The sequence below is a fragment of the Heteronotia binoei genome, chromosome 7 (assembly GCF_032191835.1).
Source record: "Heteronotia binoei isolate CCM8104 ecotype False Entrance Well chromosome 7, APGP_CSIRO_Hbin_v1, whole genome shotgun sequence".
NCBI lineage: Eukaryota > Metazoa > Chordata > Lepidosauria > Squamata > Gekkonidae > Heteronotia > Heteronotia binoei.
The window spans coordinates 81,569,027-81,588,845 of record NC_083229.1 but is presented as its reverse complement, the minus strand read 5'-3'; the positions used below and the strand labels follow the sequence as shown (position 1 = coordinate 81,588,845).

At 40.8% G+C, this 19,819-nt stretch overlaps 1 protein-coding gene across 2 annotated transcripts in view; it reads right to left on the bottom strand.

Moving 5' to 3' along the window:
• ROCK1 (Rho associated coiled-coil containing protein kinase 1) overlaps window positions 1-19,819 on the bottom strand; it is a 131,047-nt gene that overhangs the window by 49,886 nt on the left and 61,342 nt on the right. For both annotated transcript variants that reach the window (XM_060243924.1, XM_060243925.1), the window contains exons 10-16: window positions 18,041-18,200; window positions 8,813-8,879; window positions 7,948-8,036; window positions 5,753-5,801; window positions 4,749-4,884; window positions 3,692-3,783; window positions 3,287-3,533 (exon numbers count right to left, since the gene is read on the bottom strand). In XM_060243924.1, the coding sequence (XP_060099907.1) occupies window positions 3,287-3,533; window positions 3,692-3,783; window positions 4,749-4,884; window positions 5,753-5,801; window positions 7,948-8,036; window positions 8,813-8,879; window positions 18,041-18,200 (840 nt within the window). The remainder of the gene's footprint in view (window positions 1-3,286; window positions 3,534-3,691; window positions 3,784-4,748; window positions 4,885-5,752; window positions 5,802-7,947; window positions 8,037-8,812; window positions 8,880-18,040; window positions 18,201-19,819) is intronic.

Here is a 19,819-nt window from a genome sequence, read left to right as displayed (position 1 = left end):
TCAGTGCGGGGGAGGCGGCAAATCAGAGCTGGGCATAGCCCGAAGAGATTTTTCGAGCAGGAAACTTTGAAGTCTGGCCGCTCGGTTTTTTCACGCCTGTTTACCAAAGCTGGCGCAATGAGGGCAAGTATCTCCCTGATTAGCTTCACCCAAGCAGAAAAGACAGTACGAATGTCTGTCTGAAGTAGGGATTTTAGATCCACACCTCCGACACTTTTTGAAAGTAATTTTCCTTTCCATATGCTCCAGACAAGGGAGGGGAGGGAGGGGAGAAAAATAGGGAAAGGAAAGCGCAGAAACAAGGGCTTTTTAAAAAAAAAAAATTTATAAGGACGAAAAATGATAGAAGAATGGTAAGAGAAAAAAGGAAAATACAATACCAAACAGGAGAAGATGAGCTGAGGAGAGAGGAACGCAGCAAGGTAGGTGTTGTCCAGGCGGCGGAAAGGAAGAAACTGAATGGGAATGGAGCCTCCCGCTCGCTCCAGGCTTGCGCAGTCGATGCCTGCTCCCCAGGGCAAGCGGAAAGTGCACCAAAAAACACTCTAGGCGAGACATTGTGTGTGACTGCACAGAGACCACGATGAAGATCCATGAAAATCCACCTTCGGATCCACAATTATAGTTACAATATTTGTACCACGCTCCCAATCAGCAATTTAATTCAATAATGAAAGAAAACTAATATGGCTCAAATATATATTGACTCTCATAAAAATGAGGACAACACTATGCATAATATAACGCATTTCAAAGGTAAGCATCATCTTACACTGGATTTCCATCCAAGCAGGAAGTTCTCAAACTATACCATAGAGTGCTTTCATAAATCAGGGATAAAATGTTTGAATCTTCCCAGTTAAACAGCCCCCAAATCACTGTATGGAGATACGCTTGTAAATATTTATACTGGAAATGTTTTACACAATCACTATTCCTCCTTAAATACCAAGAAAAACTAAAGCACTAGTTCAACATTTCCGCTGTGCCTGTGAGTATTAGGCTTACTACACCTCACTTTCCTGGCCAGAGGGAAGGGGCACAGCATTTCAGTATTAATTTTACGGCATCTTCCCAGCCCGTCAGCATACAACCTCCAGAATGGAAGTTGCAACCTGAACAGCATTTCATGTTCAAAGGTCCACTAGGGACCTTATGTCCAAATCACGAAATGAGGTGGAGGACTCCATACATGATAACCTGGGGGTGGCCGAACATAATGTAAAAGCCACATAGAATAAACATCAGATGTGGGAGAAGAGGGGAGGGGAGGGAGGGAGGAAGGAAGAAAGAAAGGAAATTAGATTGCAGGATTGCAGGAGGGAGAAGTTGAAATAAAGCAACTTTAACTTTAAATACATTCTCCAAGCTGCAAGCTGCCAGCTGCCTTGGCTTGGAGAAGTGATTTAAAGAGACAACTGCCATATCCAAGCCAGCCAATGGGGCAGTGGAAGCTTTGAGAGCCGCCAATATGTATGAAAGCGCCTCTTGTGGCTCCCAAGCCACAGGTCAGCCACCCCTGTGATAACCTCTGTATTAGAACCCTTCCAGTCTGGTTTCCACCCAGGGCATGGCATAGAGACAGCCTTGGCTGATCTCACTGACAACCTGTGGAGACACCTGGATCGGGGTGGTTCAGCACTGCTACTGTTATTAGACCTGTTGGCTGCATTTGATATGGTTGACCACCACCTGCTGATTCACCACCTTGCTGACGTGGGAATTATAGGGACAGCTTTACATTTGCTGATCTTCTTTCTCCAAAGTCAGTGACAGAGAGTGGCACTGGGGAGGGAGCTCCCCCAGAGACACCCACTAGAATGTGGAGTGCCACAGGGGGCAGTACTTTCCCCTATGCTGTTTAATATCTATATGCGCCCCCTCGCCCAGGTTATCCAGAGATATGGGCTTGGGTGTCATCAGTCTGTGGATGACACCCAACTCTATCTGATGTGGGACAGTGGGGCAAACGACGTGCCAGCAGATCTTGACCTGGTGCTGCACATGATGGCTAGTTAGCTCAGAGCCAGTTGAAAATGCATCTGGTAAAGATGAAGGTCTTGTACCTGGGACGTGGCAGTCCCGGAGTGGGACTTCCTCTCCCAGCTTTGGTGGTTCACCTTTCATGCCATCGCAGCAGGTTAGGAGTTTAGTGAGTCCTCCTGGATACCTCACCTATTGAGACCCAAGTGATGTCCACTGCAAGATTGGCCTTTTACCATCTGCAGCTGATCAGGCAGCTGGTCCCCTATCTCTATTGCAGCGACCTGGCTACAGTGACCCATGCTTTGGTCACCTCTGGGCTAGATTACTGTAATTCTCTCTACAAGGAGCTGCCCTTGACCCAAACCAGAAGCACCAGCTAGTGCAAAACACAGCTGCAAGGATTCTCCTTGGGCTCTCTAGGAGGTAGTATATTCGACCAGTGTTACAACTGTACTGGCTGCCTATAGCATACTGGGTTCACTTCAAGGTATTAGTTCTTACGTTCAAGGTCTTATATGGCCAGGGGCCAGTGTACCTGCAGGACCACCTTTCCCCATATGTTCCGCAAAGAGCACTACAGTCAAGTTTGCAACATCATTCGCAACATCCCCAGCCCAAAAGATGTCAGCCCTGGCTCCCAAGCTGTGGAATGAACTGCCAGAGGAAATCAGGGCCCTACAGGACTTGCTGCAATTCAGCAGGACCTGTAAAACTGCACTTTTCCAGGTGGCTTTTGGTTAATATCTCAAGACCACCAGCAAGAGTGATCTAGCTCCCTACTGATGTTACTGTAAATAAGAACAATCTATGTTGATATGTCACATGGCCACTACCGCTGCCTGAAGCCTGTAGAGTTTCGATGGTATATTTTATGGTATATTTTATTATTTTAGTTGTATTTAACTGTATATGATCTTAATGTATTATGTTGGAAGCAGCCCCAAGCTGTTAATGGGAGGGGAGGGGTATAAATCAACAGAAATAAATAAATAAACCCAATGTAGTCCAGTTGTTCATACACCCTGTTCTGTAGGTACATACTTAGTACGTCCAAGGAGATGGGTAATACCACATGTTCCTCCTTTCTGTTTGGGGTCAGAATATGCCTCTAAAATACCTTTGCTGCAAAACATATCAAGTACCCTGTGAAAGGCTTAGGTTTCCAGTGAAAAAGTAGCCTAAAATTTACTGTTACAATATAAAGCAGAGTATTTCCAAGAGTTCTAATACTTTCAATATATTTGACAGAACAGTTTTGGCTGGTAAAATAATAAAAATTATGCCAGTATAGAACAATTACCTTGTAGCTCTCCAATAATTTCTGATCCGTGAGTCCTATCCCTTCGTTCTACTTCCAGGGCTGCTTGCAGTTGGTAATAATCCTTTTCCACTTGTAACTTTGTGGTCTCTAGAACTCTGTATCTCTCTTGCAGTTCCCTATTTAGGGCTTCAAACTGGCTCACCGACTTGCTCATTTCTGTATGACTCTTTCTCAATCTTGCTGCAGTATCAGATTCTGTTCTTAATAAATCATTGGCTTCTTCTAGCTGTTAGGAATGAAAAAAATTAGGGAAGACAGTAAGGAAGAGAACATATATTTAGCATGCTCAGCTCTGTTACTTTGGTATTTATCCTAAGCGTGTATGTATATATATATATATATATATGGGAGGTGATGGAGATGGAGGTATGTAAAATTACTTACTTGCTTTTGCAACTGTATTATTTTTTCATTAGTAATATGTGAATGCTGACTAATTTTTCTTAAGTCTTCCAGTTGTTCTTTTAATGTTGATACTAGATGAAAGAAAAACCATTAAATGTGACTATTCATTTCTCTTGATTATATATTTTATAATGTTTTACGCAATCAGGAGATGTGTGTGTACACACACACATATATACACACACCACATATGTATGTATGTATCCCTTTCGACCCCAGGAAAGTTGTGGATTAAGTCATATGGATGGTGCTGTACTGAGGAGAGTGGTACCTGAAGAAAGGCAGTTTTGCCTTCTGCCTCTTCCTCACAGAAGCCTCATGAGTCACATGGCCATTAGTCTACCAGATCCCACAACCCCAGCAGGGACAGCCCTATGGTGCCCAGCGCTCCAGGCAAAGTTGCCACGCTGCGCCCCCTCCTTGCGCCACACCCCTTCCCTCTTGTCATATTTGCAGCACCGCAACACTGTGTCACGCTCCAGGCCCTCTCCCCCGGCTCAGAGGAGTGATGCAAGCCTCCTCCTTACCCAGCCACTTCAATGCGGGCATTTCAGTAAAACGTTCTCTTAAGAGAGCACATGACACGACGAGGCTTTGTTCCCCTCTCCCCTCGAAGGGAGGGGCGAGCAAAACCTTGTCATGTCATGCGTCTCTTAAGAGAACACTTTACTGAAATGCTTGCATCAAAGTGGGTAAGAAGAGGCTGGTGTCACTTCTCTGAGCGTGCCGGGGGGGTGGGGAGTGCAAATTAGGCATTTGCCTGGGGTACTGCGAAGCAGCCAATTTGACACCCCCCCTCCCTGCACCCTAGTCAAATGCCTAGTTTGCCAAGTGGGCAAGCCATCCCCGACCCCCAGGAATCAACTTTCCTGGAATCAGAAGGGGTTGCTGTCGGGGAAAACACCTGCACTCCTGCTGCTGGCAACAGCAGGGAATCCAACCCATTCCTGACATTTTCACATTTTTCAAAAAACAAGTTTTGGGAATGCTAAAGTGATATTGAAATATATGAATCTATAAGGGAGAGACAATTTACCTTCATTTTCTACATTCCGACGTTTTTCATTCTCTTGTTCTGACTTTCTCTGATATTCACTTATTCTGTGTTGCAGCAGCATATTTTCCTTTTCAACCTGGGTAACAGTAGATTCCAAGTTTTTTCTCTGACTCACCTGTAATTTGAAAATATTGCTAGTTTTCATATATGAAAAGGGATTAGTTCTCATTAGGTGGGTACACACCTATTACCAAAAACTGAATTAAAACATAGCAATACAAATAGTACATTTTAATATTTTTAAACTGATGTGAATTATCTAAATAAAACACAAGTAGCTTTTCTTTCATATTCTTGGGTCTCTTTTTCTTCACCACATTCTCTGCAGAATGAACCAACTAGATGGAAGATCAGGTTATGAAAAGCCTTGGAGAAACCAGTATTATCTATAGTATTATGCTATTTGTTTCTTGGAAGAGAGATATGATATATGATACATATAATCTTATATAAATATTAAAGAGAGATATAAAAAAATATAAAAATAATATACAAAGAATCTTAGTACAAAAGCACACAATGTACATTCTTCATCCATTCCCATAGATCTGACAACTGGTATTAACCATGATAGCTGATATTCAAGACTCTACTTGAATTTTAATTCATTTTAATTTTATCTTCCAAACGCTAGGAGGAAAACCGAAAGTTACATTCATGCTTGCTTGTAAGAAACATCTGTTAAAAACAAAACACTAGATTAGGCAGACCTTTCCTATGATACAACTAAACTCTTGAATTCAACATTATCTCTCAACACATTTACTTTCCCATCTGCAAATCCAATATTTCTTAACTAGCATGTTCTGCAGAGTACTATCATATTTCCAAAATTATTTTTCTTTCTTTAATTCTTATAAAATGAGCCACACAAACAGATCTGTTCCCTGCTCATCTAATACAATTCATTGTGAAAACTGTATATTCAAGTAAGATTTTAAAATAATTAAACGAACGTGATATTGTGGGAAAATTCCACTTACCTCTTCATCTAATTCCTTCATTATCTTATCTAGTTTAATATTTGAAGTTCTACAAAAAATTAAATCCATGTTACAACCAGGTCTTACTTTATATTTCTGTTTAGTATTTCTCATATGAAACTAAATAAACACAGACAAAGCCTTGCGAGCACGGACAACACTGTCAAGAGCTACAATATTCTGAAAACATGACCAAACTCCCGGGGTAGTGCTGGCACAGACTATGTATGCCACTGAAGCACTGTACTGATCACCCTAGTCATTCCCACATCTTTTCAGTTTTGATAAGATTAAGAACTGTCTCCTGAACTTTGGTGAAAGAACAGATATACAAGGAGATTTCCTTGAGATCTGTTCCCGCCCCCCCCCCCCAAAAAAAAACAGTCCAAAGCAAAGTGTATTTGTTTTTGGAGTACATATTGCAAGATACATGATCAGTAGTCTCATGTGAGATAATCTATAATAAGATCAGCCCATTTCAGACTGCAGTTCAGTACCCTGACAAAAACATCTTGCGTATACAAAATAAGCATCACAGAGCAAAGGTGTTGAACTCATTTGTTACGAGGGAAGGATCTGACATATATGCCACTTCATTGGGCTGGGCCATGAGTGCCATGAAATGTAACATGAGATGGTGGAGCTATAAACTTTATAAAGTTGATTTCACATGTCAAATGGCAATAGCAGCTGAAAGACAATAGCAGGTGTGATTGGACTAGGTGTGATATACACGCATGGAGATACTAGCATTGGTAATGTGACAGGAAACCAAGGTTTTAGTTCCATCCAGGAGGATCCAAAGAATAAATGGACATAAGTCTAACAACTGATACCACCAACTGAAGAATTGGAGTTTATTTTTAGACTGTTATATTGTTTTTAGATTGTTTATTGTTTTATTATATGTATCTGATTTTAACCTTGTATTATTGACTGTTGTTACCTGCTCAGAGCCCATTTGGGAAAGGGCGGGCTATAAATCAAAACAAACAAACAACAATAGAAACCAGAACATTCACAGCATCTAAGAGTAGCAGTGCTCTTACAAAGGAATTTCAAGGACAGATTAAAAAGAGAGACTGCTGAACTGCAATTGATAGTGAAACTCAAGACAATGCATTCTCCTGAACTGAGAGCTAGTTTTTCTGTCTCATTACCAATGCATGCTATTATCATTCGGCATCTGAAATCCCTCCACTCTCCAAGATATAAGGACCAATCGAAGTGTTCTGATTCCTAATCAGGGCCATTTTGAAAGGAAATAAAATCCGGATAGGAACAGAGAGATCCAATCTTTTTTTTTTAAAAATCAGAATAAGCCAAAATAATTTCCTCAATGTACACTGTGCTTGTGAGAAGAATTCCTCTGAAGAAATGCACTTGCACACAAAAGCTTAAACCTGGAATAAAATGTTGGTATTAAAGCTGCCATGAAACTCCAACTTTGTTTCTCTCTCTGGCCTCCTCCTCCCTTCCACCATAAAAAAAGAGAAGGAGCAGCCCTGGAGAAGGAAGTAGAAGAGGAAGAGCCCCATAGTAAGAAGCAGAAACTATGTGTGTTTGTGAGAAAGAGAGAGAGAGACAGACAGACAGACTTGGTTTTGTCTCTCTCCTACACAAAGCAGCAACTGAGGGAGTAGGGGTTTGTGTGTGTGGGTGTGGGTGTGTGAAGGAGGGGGGAGGCAAGAGGCAGGAAGCAAAGAGGTAGCTAGGGAAGAAGCAAGTCATGGTGCAGCTGCAATAACAGCCCTGGGAAAAGAAGCAGAGAAGGAAATTGCTCATGGGGAGGATCTGAGCCCTGCAGGAGCCAGATCCTTCCCGCAGGCCCTATGTCTGACACCCCTGTATTAGAGGAAAGTTCTGGCCAGATTTCTCCCTTACACATTAGTTTCCTATATGCAGGGAGATTTTATGAGTAGAAGTATTTGTATATGTATGCACATACATACACTTCCCCGCTTAGAATGAAATGGCATAGGCCACCAACATTACATTATCAAGACTGCAGATTGTGGGTGTCAGCTAGAATTGAAGGATGACACTTCAAGTGCAAACCACCTCTTCTCTCACACATACAAGATATATGCCATGACCAGGGGGAAAACATCTAACCTCCAAAATAGAAACCTGAAGCATTATCTATTTACGTGTTGGAAGGGTGGGTTCGAAAACATATAATGAAGGGAAATCACCTGAATTTTTGTTCCATTTCATCTTTCAGCTGCATTTCATTTTGTAACTGTTCTTCAAGCTGATAGATAGTTTTTTGGAGAGATTCCAGCTTTAAAGATGGAGAGAATATAAAAGAGGAGAGATATAATTTACAAAAAATGAAAAGTCTGTCTAAGTCAGTGATTCTTAACATAGCTGATCTACAAGTCTGCAGAGGTATGCAAAACTTCTAAGCAATTCAGAAGTATTTGGATTTTAGAATTTTAGGCAGTACTACCCGTAGTAGCTTCTGATAGCTAGGCTCAGGAGAGTTGTTTTATTTGGCTCACACCCACCACCTTGAGAATAAAATTCTAGATTTATTTCCCAAGCCTTCAGAAAATTGGCATGCCACACACAGGAGCCAAACCTAAAATTAAGGAGTTGGGTGAGGCCATCAGGCACAAGGGTTCTATTAAATGTATACATAAATTTACAAAAATAGTGGCCTTGCCTGGACTGTTCTATTTTATTTACCTGTATTTACTTGTAAAGGTTAAGAACCACTGGTATCAGTGATATATAGTCTATTTCACATCAGTCACCTAAAGTTGTTTTAAGGGGTTCTCATTACCTTATACAAAAGACCAGAGGCTATGATAAGCCAGGACACAATTTTTGAATGGTACATTAATCATTACAGATAAAAATAACAATAAAACAAGTATGGTTTATTTATTAATGTTAAAATTGTCTTGTTCTTCCTTCAATATATCAAAAAGGCATCTACAGTGATGTTCTCGTAATTTAATTAATCAGTTAAAAATCAGCCACAAATCCTTTGATCAACTGACAACACTACTGATCTGTTAAAAAGAAATCAGTTCAACACAATAAGAAACATACCAAACTTTTATCTACATTGGTGCTTGCTCTGTTGTCATTAGAGTTTGCCACAGAACTGGACAAATACCTGCAAACATAATTTTAATAAAACTTTTTAAAAGTAATAAAACCGTAAATACAAAAATGCGTTCTCAAAGGCCTGAAAAACATGAAAAACAGTTATTTATACAGTGTTTCCAAGCAAAAGTAATGCATATCATTGTGCATGCAGAAAAGGATGTTCTGGACAGTAAACCACTCAGAAAACAATATATTCTTTTCAACTGCCTGAAAGGGGGGGGAGTCATTCTGCTTTGAAACATCTTTAAATAAATTATCTAAAATGTTACACTTCAACCATCTCTACTATTTTTCACTGCAGTTATATCTTTATCCTACTTATAATTTGATTTATGAAGAAGATTACAAAAAACAGAATAATAAGAGTCTAGGGGGTTGAATCACAATGTACGGAAAACTTGGGAAAACCTTATTTTTTGCAGAAATCAATTTCTTGATTTGAACTTCTGACCCCACTCGTCTTAAGTTTAATTTGAAAAGTATTTGGGTTATGAATAATGAGCTTATTAACACATAACTGCATGTCAAAATTAGTTACTAGGCAAAAGCACCAGGAAAGGCTGCATAGATGCAAATTCAAGGGCATTCATTCATATTCTGTCTTGGATACTGTACGAATCCAACAACTCTCCCTAAATGATGAGTCTTCCTCTGCTGCAGCAAGAGGTTTTTTTTTCCAGAGCAGGGCTGAATCTAACCGATTACCATTTTTTAAATTTTAATGGCAATGCACATATTATCTGAGATGGACACAAAAATATTTCAAACACTATTCCTCATATCTCACAAAGTTTGTAGAGCACATATTTTTTCGCCTAATGTGCAGTTTATATAGCTTGTTACAACTTTTGCCAAGCTTCTTATCAACTTAACCTTCAATATAGCGAGGATGCCAACAGCAAGTTTCTGCAATTAATTAAGGTTAGTAGAAGAAAAGGGGAAACTCTCTGAGTTAAAATAGAATTCCAAAAAAGAAAAAAACAGGAAATACTGCTTACTGCTTTACCTAGAGATCTGTTGCAAAAAGGTTACAAGGTGTCTAATAAATCAGAGATTGACTATTAGATACTTACCATGAAGAGTCGTTCTCTGAGGAAAGGAGGACATCTTGATGAATAGTGAAGGTAACTTGATGGGTCCAGTCAGACCCATCTTGCCTGTGGGAGCCACCCCCTTCAGTTCTGGTAATTCCAAAAGCAGTAAGACTAAAGGTCAATTCTAGGAAAGAGAACCAAAGAAAAGCCGAACGACCTAGATAAGAAAAACAAGCCAATTCATACAATTGAGAGAAGTGTATCTGCTGAACAACTAGATTGACAATGACTTCAGGAGGGGCAAGATGTCCTCCTTTCCTCAGAGGAGAATGACCCTTCATTATAAATATCCAATGGTCGTTCTCCCTCTGAGGCAGAGGACATCTTGATGGGACTTTCATATATATATGAACATATGAAGCTGCCTTATACTGAATCAGACCCTCGGTCCATCAAAGTCAGCATTGTCTACTCAGACTGGTAGCAGCTCTCCAGGATCTCAAGCTGAGATTTTTCACGCCTACTTGCCTGGACCCTTTTTAGTTGGAGATGCCAGGGATTGCACCTGGGACCTTCTGCTTACCAAGCAGATACTCTACCACTGAGCCACCGTCCCTTCCAAAGCAGTGTCCTCATGAAACAGATGGGTCATCATCTTCTGGATCTAGAATATGTTGTAATTAATTTGTTTCAACCACAGAATCAGCTGAGTAATAGACAGTCATCTTAAGACAACTTGGAGAGGAGGGTATCGTTGATTATATAGTCATCTAACAAGATTCTTCAGCTGCGGGGCATTAGAAAATGGCTGTGTCGGTTGCAGCCTATCTAACTGAGTGTGTGGTGATCCCAACTGGTATGTCTAACTTAAATTTTGTATGCTTCAATGATGCAGACCCTAAGAGAACTGCCTAAGTCTGATTTGACATTCTCCTTCCTTCATTCAGTAGACTGAATGATATGAATAAGGAATTGGTTTAAACATATGTCTTACATCCAAGACATGTTGTGGATTTTCTTTTGGATGAATAGGTTTTGGAAGAAATAATGAAAGATAAAACTCTATGAAACTGTAGGCAATCAAATTCACCTTTGATTTAAAGGTAGGGTCTGTCCTAGTGACTACTTGTCTTGAGACTCAAATTTCAGCTTTACTGAAAGAGCGCCTAGTATACCCACCCTGGTAGCAGATGGGTTGCAATAAGAAACACAGTACTGATCCCCACATCTAATTGGAACCTCCTAAATAGGCCTGAGAGGCTGTCTGGCAACAACTGAAAGAATGGTATGCATTGGAAATCTGCACCCTGTGATGGGCTACTTAAGAGAAATACGCTAGGGAAGGTGCCAAACTTGGGAGCATCTGGTTAGGTTCAGACCACGCAATGGAGGCAACACTGTCATCAGAGATGTGACTTGAAATTTTGAGACAGGATCCTTCGAGTTCACTGCCATGATTGTCTTTACAAAATAATATGGCTGATTTTGCTTAGGGTACAGGAGGTTGATGTCTCTCTTCTTACTCCACTGACAAGAACCTCTCATGAAGTCATGTAAATTTTACTGGATAACTGTTTTCCAGATCTAGTAGGGGATCTGTTACTTCCATTGACAGATCAAGATATAAAAAGATAAGTACTGCCTTCTTTTCCAAATCTTCCTGATTTGGGGGGGGGGGGGTGGAAGGCAGCTGCTATGAGAGTCCTCCAGTCCCACCCACCTCACAGGGTGTCTGTTGTGGGGGAGGAAGATAAAGGAGATTGTGAGCCGCTTTGAGACTCTGAGGTTCAGAGCGGAGGGTGCGATATAAATCCAATATCATCTTCTTCTTAAGATATCTTGGTCACTGGAATGTTAAAGCATCAATTGCTTCAAAAGACAGCTGAAGAAATATCTGGTGGAACACTGATTCACTTGATGTTTGTATGGCAAGACGAATAGGACTACTAAAATAAAACCAAAGTGGGACATAATCATCCGGGACCAGTGTGCTGAGTTGATCTGCCAAGATATTCTTCAATCCTGAATGCGCTCTGCCTTACAGTAGGGTCATGATAGTCTCCCAGTGGAGGGATAAGGATCTAGATCCTTCTAATTATGTGGTAAGTTTGGCAGAAACATGACCATTCTGATTAGAACATGTAGACCAAATATCTGTGAGCTGCGGGTCAGGTACCCAACCAAACCTCAAGAGGTTGATAGAGGTTTGTCTCACTCCTGGACCACCAACCAAACTGGTGAGTCTTCTAACACTGTCCCCAACTGGTCAGAGTGGAATCAATAAAGATCAGCTTTGTCTCCAGAATGCAGTATTTCTTACTTGAAATGGATTGAGAATCCTCATTCACCAAGCAAGAACAGATTTACTGTAATGGGTGGGGCTCTGGTGGAGGGTTCTTCCTTGGTAATAAATTGTAGATAGAAATGTCTCAGAAATCACTGAAGTGGTCTCATGTATAAACAAACCCACAGCATGGTGTCGATGCTTGAAGTCAATAGGGCCGCTGGCTGTAAGCGTCATCAATGATGAGGAGCTGCTCTTGGGATTGTTTGGGACAACTCCTTCATTTGTTGCCTTCTACTCCAATGGAGAGAGTCAATCACATGTGCCCATCATGACACATAATTGCTCTAATTTCTGTAGGCTCCGAGGAACCTAACTGAAAACTGACAAGGAACCTGTAGTTCTGTAGACAAGATCTAGCTGCTTGTGAGTATGGCTTGGCCACAGAACTTGATCTGATCCACAAGTTGTTGGTATGGGATTGAGTAAGTTCTATTGAAGTGAGGTATTTGCCTAGTTATAAATGCTTGGTGAGAAAAATGGAGAAGTTTCTTTGTCCACCCTTCTAAGGAGGGGTTTTATGACCCTAATGCTAAGAGATTATGTGTAATAGTATGAGTTCTGCAAACACCTTCTTGTCCTTGTGCATGAGAGTAGGAGGGAAGAGGGAATACCAGCATGGTTTGATCAACTTCATGGAGTATCCTCTGACAACTGTCTGCAGGAACCGACTGCCAGTTGAGGAATGAACTCTTCTGAGGAGTTGTGCGGGAAACCCCAGTAAAACCTTCTGTTATTTTTGTTGAACATCAGTAGGACATGCTGGGAACAGAGGAGTTGTTCCCAAGAATCCTCTTGTCAAAGCATTTAGTATTTAGGATAATGCATTTTTATTATATCAGGCCTCTCTAAAAATCTTATTGAAATGATCCTAAATAGCTCATCACTTTTGAAAGCACAGGCTAAACCTATTGACCTGACATGTAGGAGCTGTAAAATTCTTTGCCATATTTTACATGAGACTTTTGAGACTGCAGCAAAGGCATTAATGGTCGTACGTGATGCCATCAGGTTTCCTCAGGGCAAAATTGCCCCTCATGCACCAGCTATGACGGAATGTGCCCTCTCCATCCTCCAACAATTGTCCAGATGACTACAAATTTCCAACTGAAGCAACCAGTAGTGGAACTTGAAAAAGAACTGAGCAATAACTGACAGTAAAAAAATAATAATTTTTTAGTAAATCTTGTAATTGTCTACTGGCCATAGGTTCTACCCATTCAGTCTTTGTTTCCCATAAGAACATAAGAGAAGCCTGTGGCAGTGAATTCCACATGTTAATCACCCTTTGGGTGAAGAAGTACTTCCTTTTATCCGTTTTAACCTGTCTCCTCAGCAATTTCATCGAATGCCCACGAGTTCTCGTATTGTGAGAAAGGGAGAAAAGTACTTCTTTCTCTACTTTCTCCATCCCATGCATTATCTTGTAAACCTCTATCATGTCACCCCTCAGTCGACGTTTCTCCAAGCTAAAGAGCCCTAAGCGTTTCAACCTTTCTTCATAGGGAAGGTGTTCCAGCCCTTTAATCATTCTAGTTGCCCTTTTCTGAACTTTCTCCAATGCTATAATATCCTTTTTGAGGTGCGGCGACCAGAACTGCACACAGTACTCCAAATGAGACCGCACCATCGATTTATACAGGGGCATTATGATACTGGCTGATTTGTTTTCAATTCCCTTCCTAATAATTCCCAGCATGGCGTTGGCCTTTTTTATTGCAAACGCACACTGCCTTGACATTTTCAGTGAATTATCTACCACGACCCCAAGATCTCTCTCTTGGTCAGTCTCTGCCAGTTCACACCCCATCAACTTGTATTTGTAGCTGGGATTCTTGGCCCCAATGTGCATTACTTTGCACTTGGCCACATTGAACCGCATCTGCCACGTTGACGCCCACTCACCCAGCCTCAACAGATCCCTTTGGAGTTCCTCACAATCCTCTCTGGTTCTCACCACCCTGAACAATTTAGTGTCATCCGCAAATTTGGCCACTTCACTGCTCACTCCCAACTCTAAATCATTTATGAACAAGTTAAAGAGCATGGGACCCAGTACCGAGCCCTGCGGCACCCCACTGCTTACCGTCCTCCACTGCGAAGACTGCCCATTTATACTCACTCTCTGCTTCCTATTACTCAGCCAGTTTTTGATCCACAAGAGGACCTGTCCTTTTACTCCATGACTCCCAAGCTTTCTAAGGAGCCTTTGATGAGGAACTTTATCAAAAGCTTTCTGGAAGTCAAGGTAAACAACATCTATCGGGTCTCCTTTGTCCACAAGTTTGTTTACCCCCTCAAAGAAATGTAACAGGTTAGTGAGGCAAGATCTTCCCTTACAGAACCCATGCTGAGTCTTCCTCAATAACCCGTGTTCATCAATGTGCCTACTCATTCTGTCCTTGATAATGGTTTCTACCAACTTTCCCGGTATTGAAGTCAGACTGACTGGCCTGTAATTTCCTGGATCTCCTCTGGAACCCTTTTTAAAGATGGGGGTGACATTTGCTACCTTCCAGTCCTCAGGAACACAGGCAGATTTCAATGAAAGATTACAGATTTTTGTTAGAAGATCCACAAGTTCAACTTTGAGTTCTTTCAGAACTCTCGGATGTATGCCGTCCGGACCCGGTGACTTATTAGTTTTTAATTTGTCTATCAGTTGTAGGACCTCCTCTTTTGTCACCTCAATCTGACTCAGGTCTTTCAACACCCCTTCCAATATTAGTGGTTCTGGGGCGGGCAAACACTTCTCATCTTCCACGGTGAAGACGGAGGCAAAAAATGCATTCAGCTTCTCAGCCATTTCCCCATCCTCCTTCAGTAATCCTTTTACCCCATGGTCATCCAAGGGCCCCACTGCTTCCCTGGCTGGTTTCCTACTTCTAATATATTTGAAGAAATTTCCCAAACAAGGAAAAACTTCTTCTACCCTGCTAGACCTAGAGAGGACTTGGTATTCTCTTTTGCCAGCTGCTGGTCTGAGAACTAAAGGACCAGACCAATGTTCCCTCTAAGCTGCAGAATCTTGTGAGCAAAAATTCTACTTTGTGAGCTACTGGCATTAAAGTTGTAGGCTACTGCACTAATTAGTGTGCTCTGGGGTCATTCTTTCCTGAGCTAAGACAGAAATGTGTGAGCTGGAGGCTAAAAATCTGTGAGCTAGCCCACGCTAACTCAGCTTAGCAGGAACACTGGACCAGACATATCTTTTGAAGTGGTCAGCTATAGCTCTAATGCTGTTAGTGTCACAGATCAGGTCCTCTCTCACTAACCCACTGATGTAAATGGAAAAACAGCTTTACATTAAAAGGATGGAGCCCACTTATTTAACCCCTGTCAGATATGTACTGATGCTAATTAGTCATCACCCACATAGTCATTCAACAAGCAAGATCCTTCCTTCCTTCTGCTTTTGTTATCATGTAGGGCTGCTAGGTCTCCTGGCCCACATGGGAGTGGGGGGGGGGCAAGTAATATCTCTCTCTTTCCCCGTGTTCTATAAGATTCCTTCTTAGCCACCTTAAGGAATCAGCTGGGTCTCCCATTGGAAGAGGCTGTGTTTTCTGAATCCCCCATCAGAGGAAAGGAGCAAGAAGAAGAGTTGGAGAGGGACCTGTCTATTCATCTCCACTGTGAAATAATTTGGTAGCCTCCAGCAAAATTAGTCTGAAGAAGACTAGAATTCAGGGGAAAGTAGACACATTACCCATAGGTAAGTCTGCAGACCCACTGCCAGTATTGGGCACAGCTATCGCCACTACTTGGCACACTGAGTAATTGCTTAGATGGTTCCCACTGGGCACTACATTGTTTATGAGGCTTATGCGGGAACCACTTGAAGCCTTCCAGACTTAATGAGATGAATCTGGGAAGTAAAGAAACAGCCCGAGTTCACATATGTTACCATGACGTTGAAAATCTAGCATGTCATCTGGGTCCATAGAGCTTCTTGCTCTTAGCCCAATGTAGTCATGGCCTCTGAAGCCAGCAGCAGCAAACAGCATTTTTTGCATTCTTTCTGTCACCATAAGATTTAGGCAATCATGTTGGGGATGCCAGGGCCCACTATGGGTCATGCTGGCTCCACTTATGCCCATAGGGAATTTCATTGGGGACACCAAGGCAAGCCAAAAGAACATGCTGACTCCTCTTGTGCCCTGCCAGGCACCAGCAATGAGGGGGAGCGCCCCACTCCTCAGCAGAAGGAATGCCCTTGCTTTCTCCTTATTGATCTACCATATGAGCGGTTGAAGGGAGCTTGCTCAGTAAATGAAAGAACTCTTAAAATGGCCACCACAGCAGAAGACAGCCTCTCTATATAACTTGTTGTTCTTTCCCAAAGGAGTTAGAATGTAAGGAAGAACAGTGAAAGGAATTAAATGAAGTATATAAAGATAGTTAGGATGCAAGATGAGTGAATAGGGCTGATTAAGAAATTAAAGAATTTAGAATTTAAGAAGAACTCAAAAAATGGTTGCTGCAGCAGGAGACAGCCTCTCTATGTATCTTGCTGTTCTTCAAGGGAGTTAAGAATGTAATAAAGAACACTGAAAAGATTCAAAAAAAAGTATATGAGATAGTTATGAGGGAAGATACAGCAGACTGAATAAGGTTGCAAAAGAAATTAAGAATTTAAAAAGACGACTTAAAATGGCTCTCGTTGCTGAAGGCACTCTATATATTATTTGCTGGTCTTCATCAAAATGAGTTAGAATATATGGAAGAACAGTGAACGAATTAAAGGAAGTATATAAATGTAGTTATTAGGAAAAATATGTAAATTTGAGTAAAGCTAAATAAGAATATCTAGACAAGGCCCGATCTAAGCTACTCTCCCTCCCTGTAGAGGAAGGAAAAGAACTGAAGGGGGTGGCTCCCACAGGCAAGAGACAGGAAGATGAAAAAAACTGTTGCTGCCTCCCTGATTGGATAGTGCAAAACACCCATCAAGATACCCTCACTACTCATTAATATGTCCTCCACCTCAAAGGGAGAATCAACAGTTCATTCACAGGTGTCTGCAGTAAGAACTCAATAAATTAGAGCACACTTGCAAAAGTGATAAACATACAAGGGAGTCCACAGAGTAACTCCTAAAAACCTGTACCTGTGAGCGCATTCTGATTGAGGAGTCCTTGCTGCAGATGCTTGTGAATGGGACTGCTGAATCTCTGATTTATTAGACACGTAACGTTTTTGCAACAAATCTCTAGGTAAAGTAGTATGAAGTATTTCCCAGCGTTTCCTGTGATGAATTAACATTAGGCAAGAAAAATTACTAATTTGATATTTAATGCTAAGGTTTTCTAGCATAATAAACATGAAGCATCTCTAATCTGACTACTTACTTCTGGACCTGTGGAATCTATTGTTTTTATATTTTTAAAAAATTTTCAGCGTAATAATGAAACATGAGAGGCTTTTTGATTTCTAATAATCTAAACGGTGATGTGAATTAAGTCTACCCACTTGCTTGAGCACTCTCCTCTACTTACCTGCTCACTAGTCATCATTGTTAGTTGCCATTAGTAGTAAAAAGATCTGAGGTAGCTTAATGAAACAACTAGAAAAAATGCGGTAGCTCTGAAAAAGCTCTGGGAGATTTATCTGGCCCCTTCAATTATTATCCTCCACCAGTAGCTTACAGTCTTTTTGTTTTGTTTGGCATACAAAGAATTTAGCTACATATGTGACATCTGTCCCAAATTCCACTGATTTTATCTCCATCATACTTTAAAAAATACAAATACCTTTCAATTCACAGGTTGTAATTCTGACAGTACTTACTGATGATTACTGTAGTAAGTAAATCCTACAAAAGGTAGCTGGTTGCCAACAAATGCTTTTGGTATAGGAAATGTTTCTTCTTCGCCTTTATCTTCCTCCAGATCATCAAAGTTACTAGTGTCAATGTCGCTACTTAAATCAGGCACAACTGGTGCTACAGCTACCAACAGTACAAACAAGAATTACTATATTAGAAACTATATACTCAAAAGTATAATATTTGTGATGAACTGATAGACATCACAAGGACACTTAATTCCTGCTGCACAAAGGTTAAAAAACTTCTATTTAAAAATAAATAAAATCAACTTTAAATAAATTCATAACATTCTGCCCAATAACTTTGACCTCACTTCACTGAGAGAAGTAGCTGATTAAAAGTTTTATGCAAACTAGCTACACAAGTGACTTCAAATTAAATAGGAAAAAGAAAATTCATTCTAATGAACTTCCACAAAAATTCAACCTTGGTCATCATTTGATTTTCAGAAGTGTCACACCTGGTCAGTTTTATACTTGAGGACAAACTTCTAAAGTGTGTGTGTATAAAGACTGCAGATTTATACCCCGTCGTTCTCTCTGAATCTGAATCAGAGACTCAGAGTGGCTCACAGTCTCCTATATCTTCTCCCTCCACAACAGACACCCTGTGAGGTGGGTGGAGCTGAGAGGGTTCTCACAGCAGCTGCCCTTTCAAGGACAACTCCTGTGATAGCTATGGCTAACCCAAGGCCATGCCAGCAGGTGCAAGTGGAGGAGTGGAGAATCAAACCACTCCTCCACACACACACACACGTAAGACCATGGTAACCACAAAGGCTCAAATGGTGCATTATACCCTATCTTTGTCACATTAGTTATTGTAAAAAATTTAATGATATAAGCCATGACTTCTCTATTGCAACCTACATTCAGCTGCACCACTAACTGCCCTCAGCTATCCTACATTTCTCTATTGTTTCCTATGAGAAAAAAAATCCCATGCTTTATCCAGAAGAAAAAATACAACAGCTAAACACACAAAAGCAATATCTGGTCAAAAGCACCTAAATACAAAAATAATCAATATCAAACCAGAGAATCCAAACCAACCTGGCAAGAAAAACTATTTTTAAAAGCTCCAGGAAGGGCAGTATCTCCCAGCCAAAACAAAACACACAGAAAAACTTGAAATAATATTTTACAATGAAGTCCACTGAGGATGTCCAGGTACAGAACAAGAAAATTTTTTCAAGAAGGCAAGCAGCAGAAATCCAATGCATAGATCAGAGCTGCAAGCAGCACTCAAAAACTCTAGCCCTGAAATGAAGTCAAGCAGCAGGCTTGCTTTTTATCCCCTTTGTCCATGTTCAGAGAGCCATGAAAGGTTGTGAGAAAAATGTCATTATTGGGCCGATAGCTCTAGTGAAACCCTCCTAAAGTTTGATCCCATTGCTTGGGAAACCTGTAAAATTGAAGAAAAATAGGCCTGGAGCTTATAATGCCAGCCTCAAATATTTCCAGAACTTTAGATAAATTGATTGCTGGTATTCTGGAAAACTAGAATATTCTCTGGATACCTGAGTATATCTGACAAATATCAATAGGTTATTTGTTTGGATATATATCTTGGCCAGAAATATCTGAATCCACATCCCTAGAACACAGTTCTTAAATCTTTAGCTGTTTGGGAAACTACCCTTTAAAATGTAAAGAACCAACAATTTAAAGTGCCATCAAATAGGTTACAGACAAATAAATGTTTTCCATTAAGAATATTTGAATTGTATTGTTTGGTAT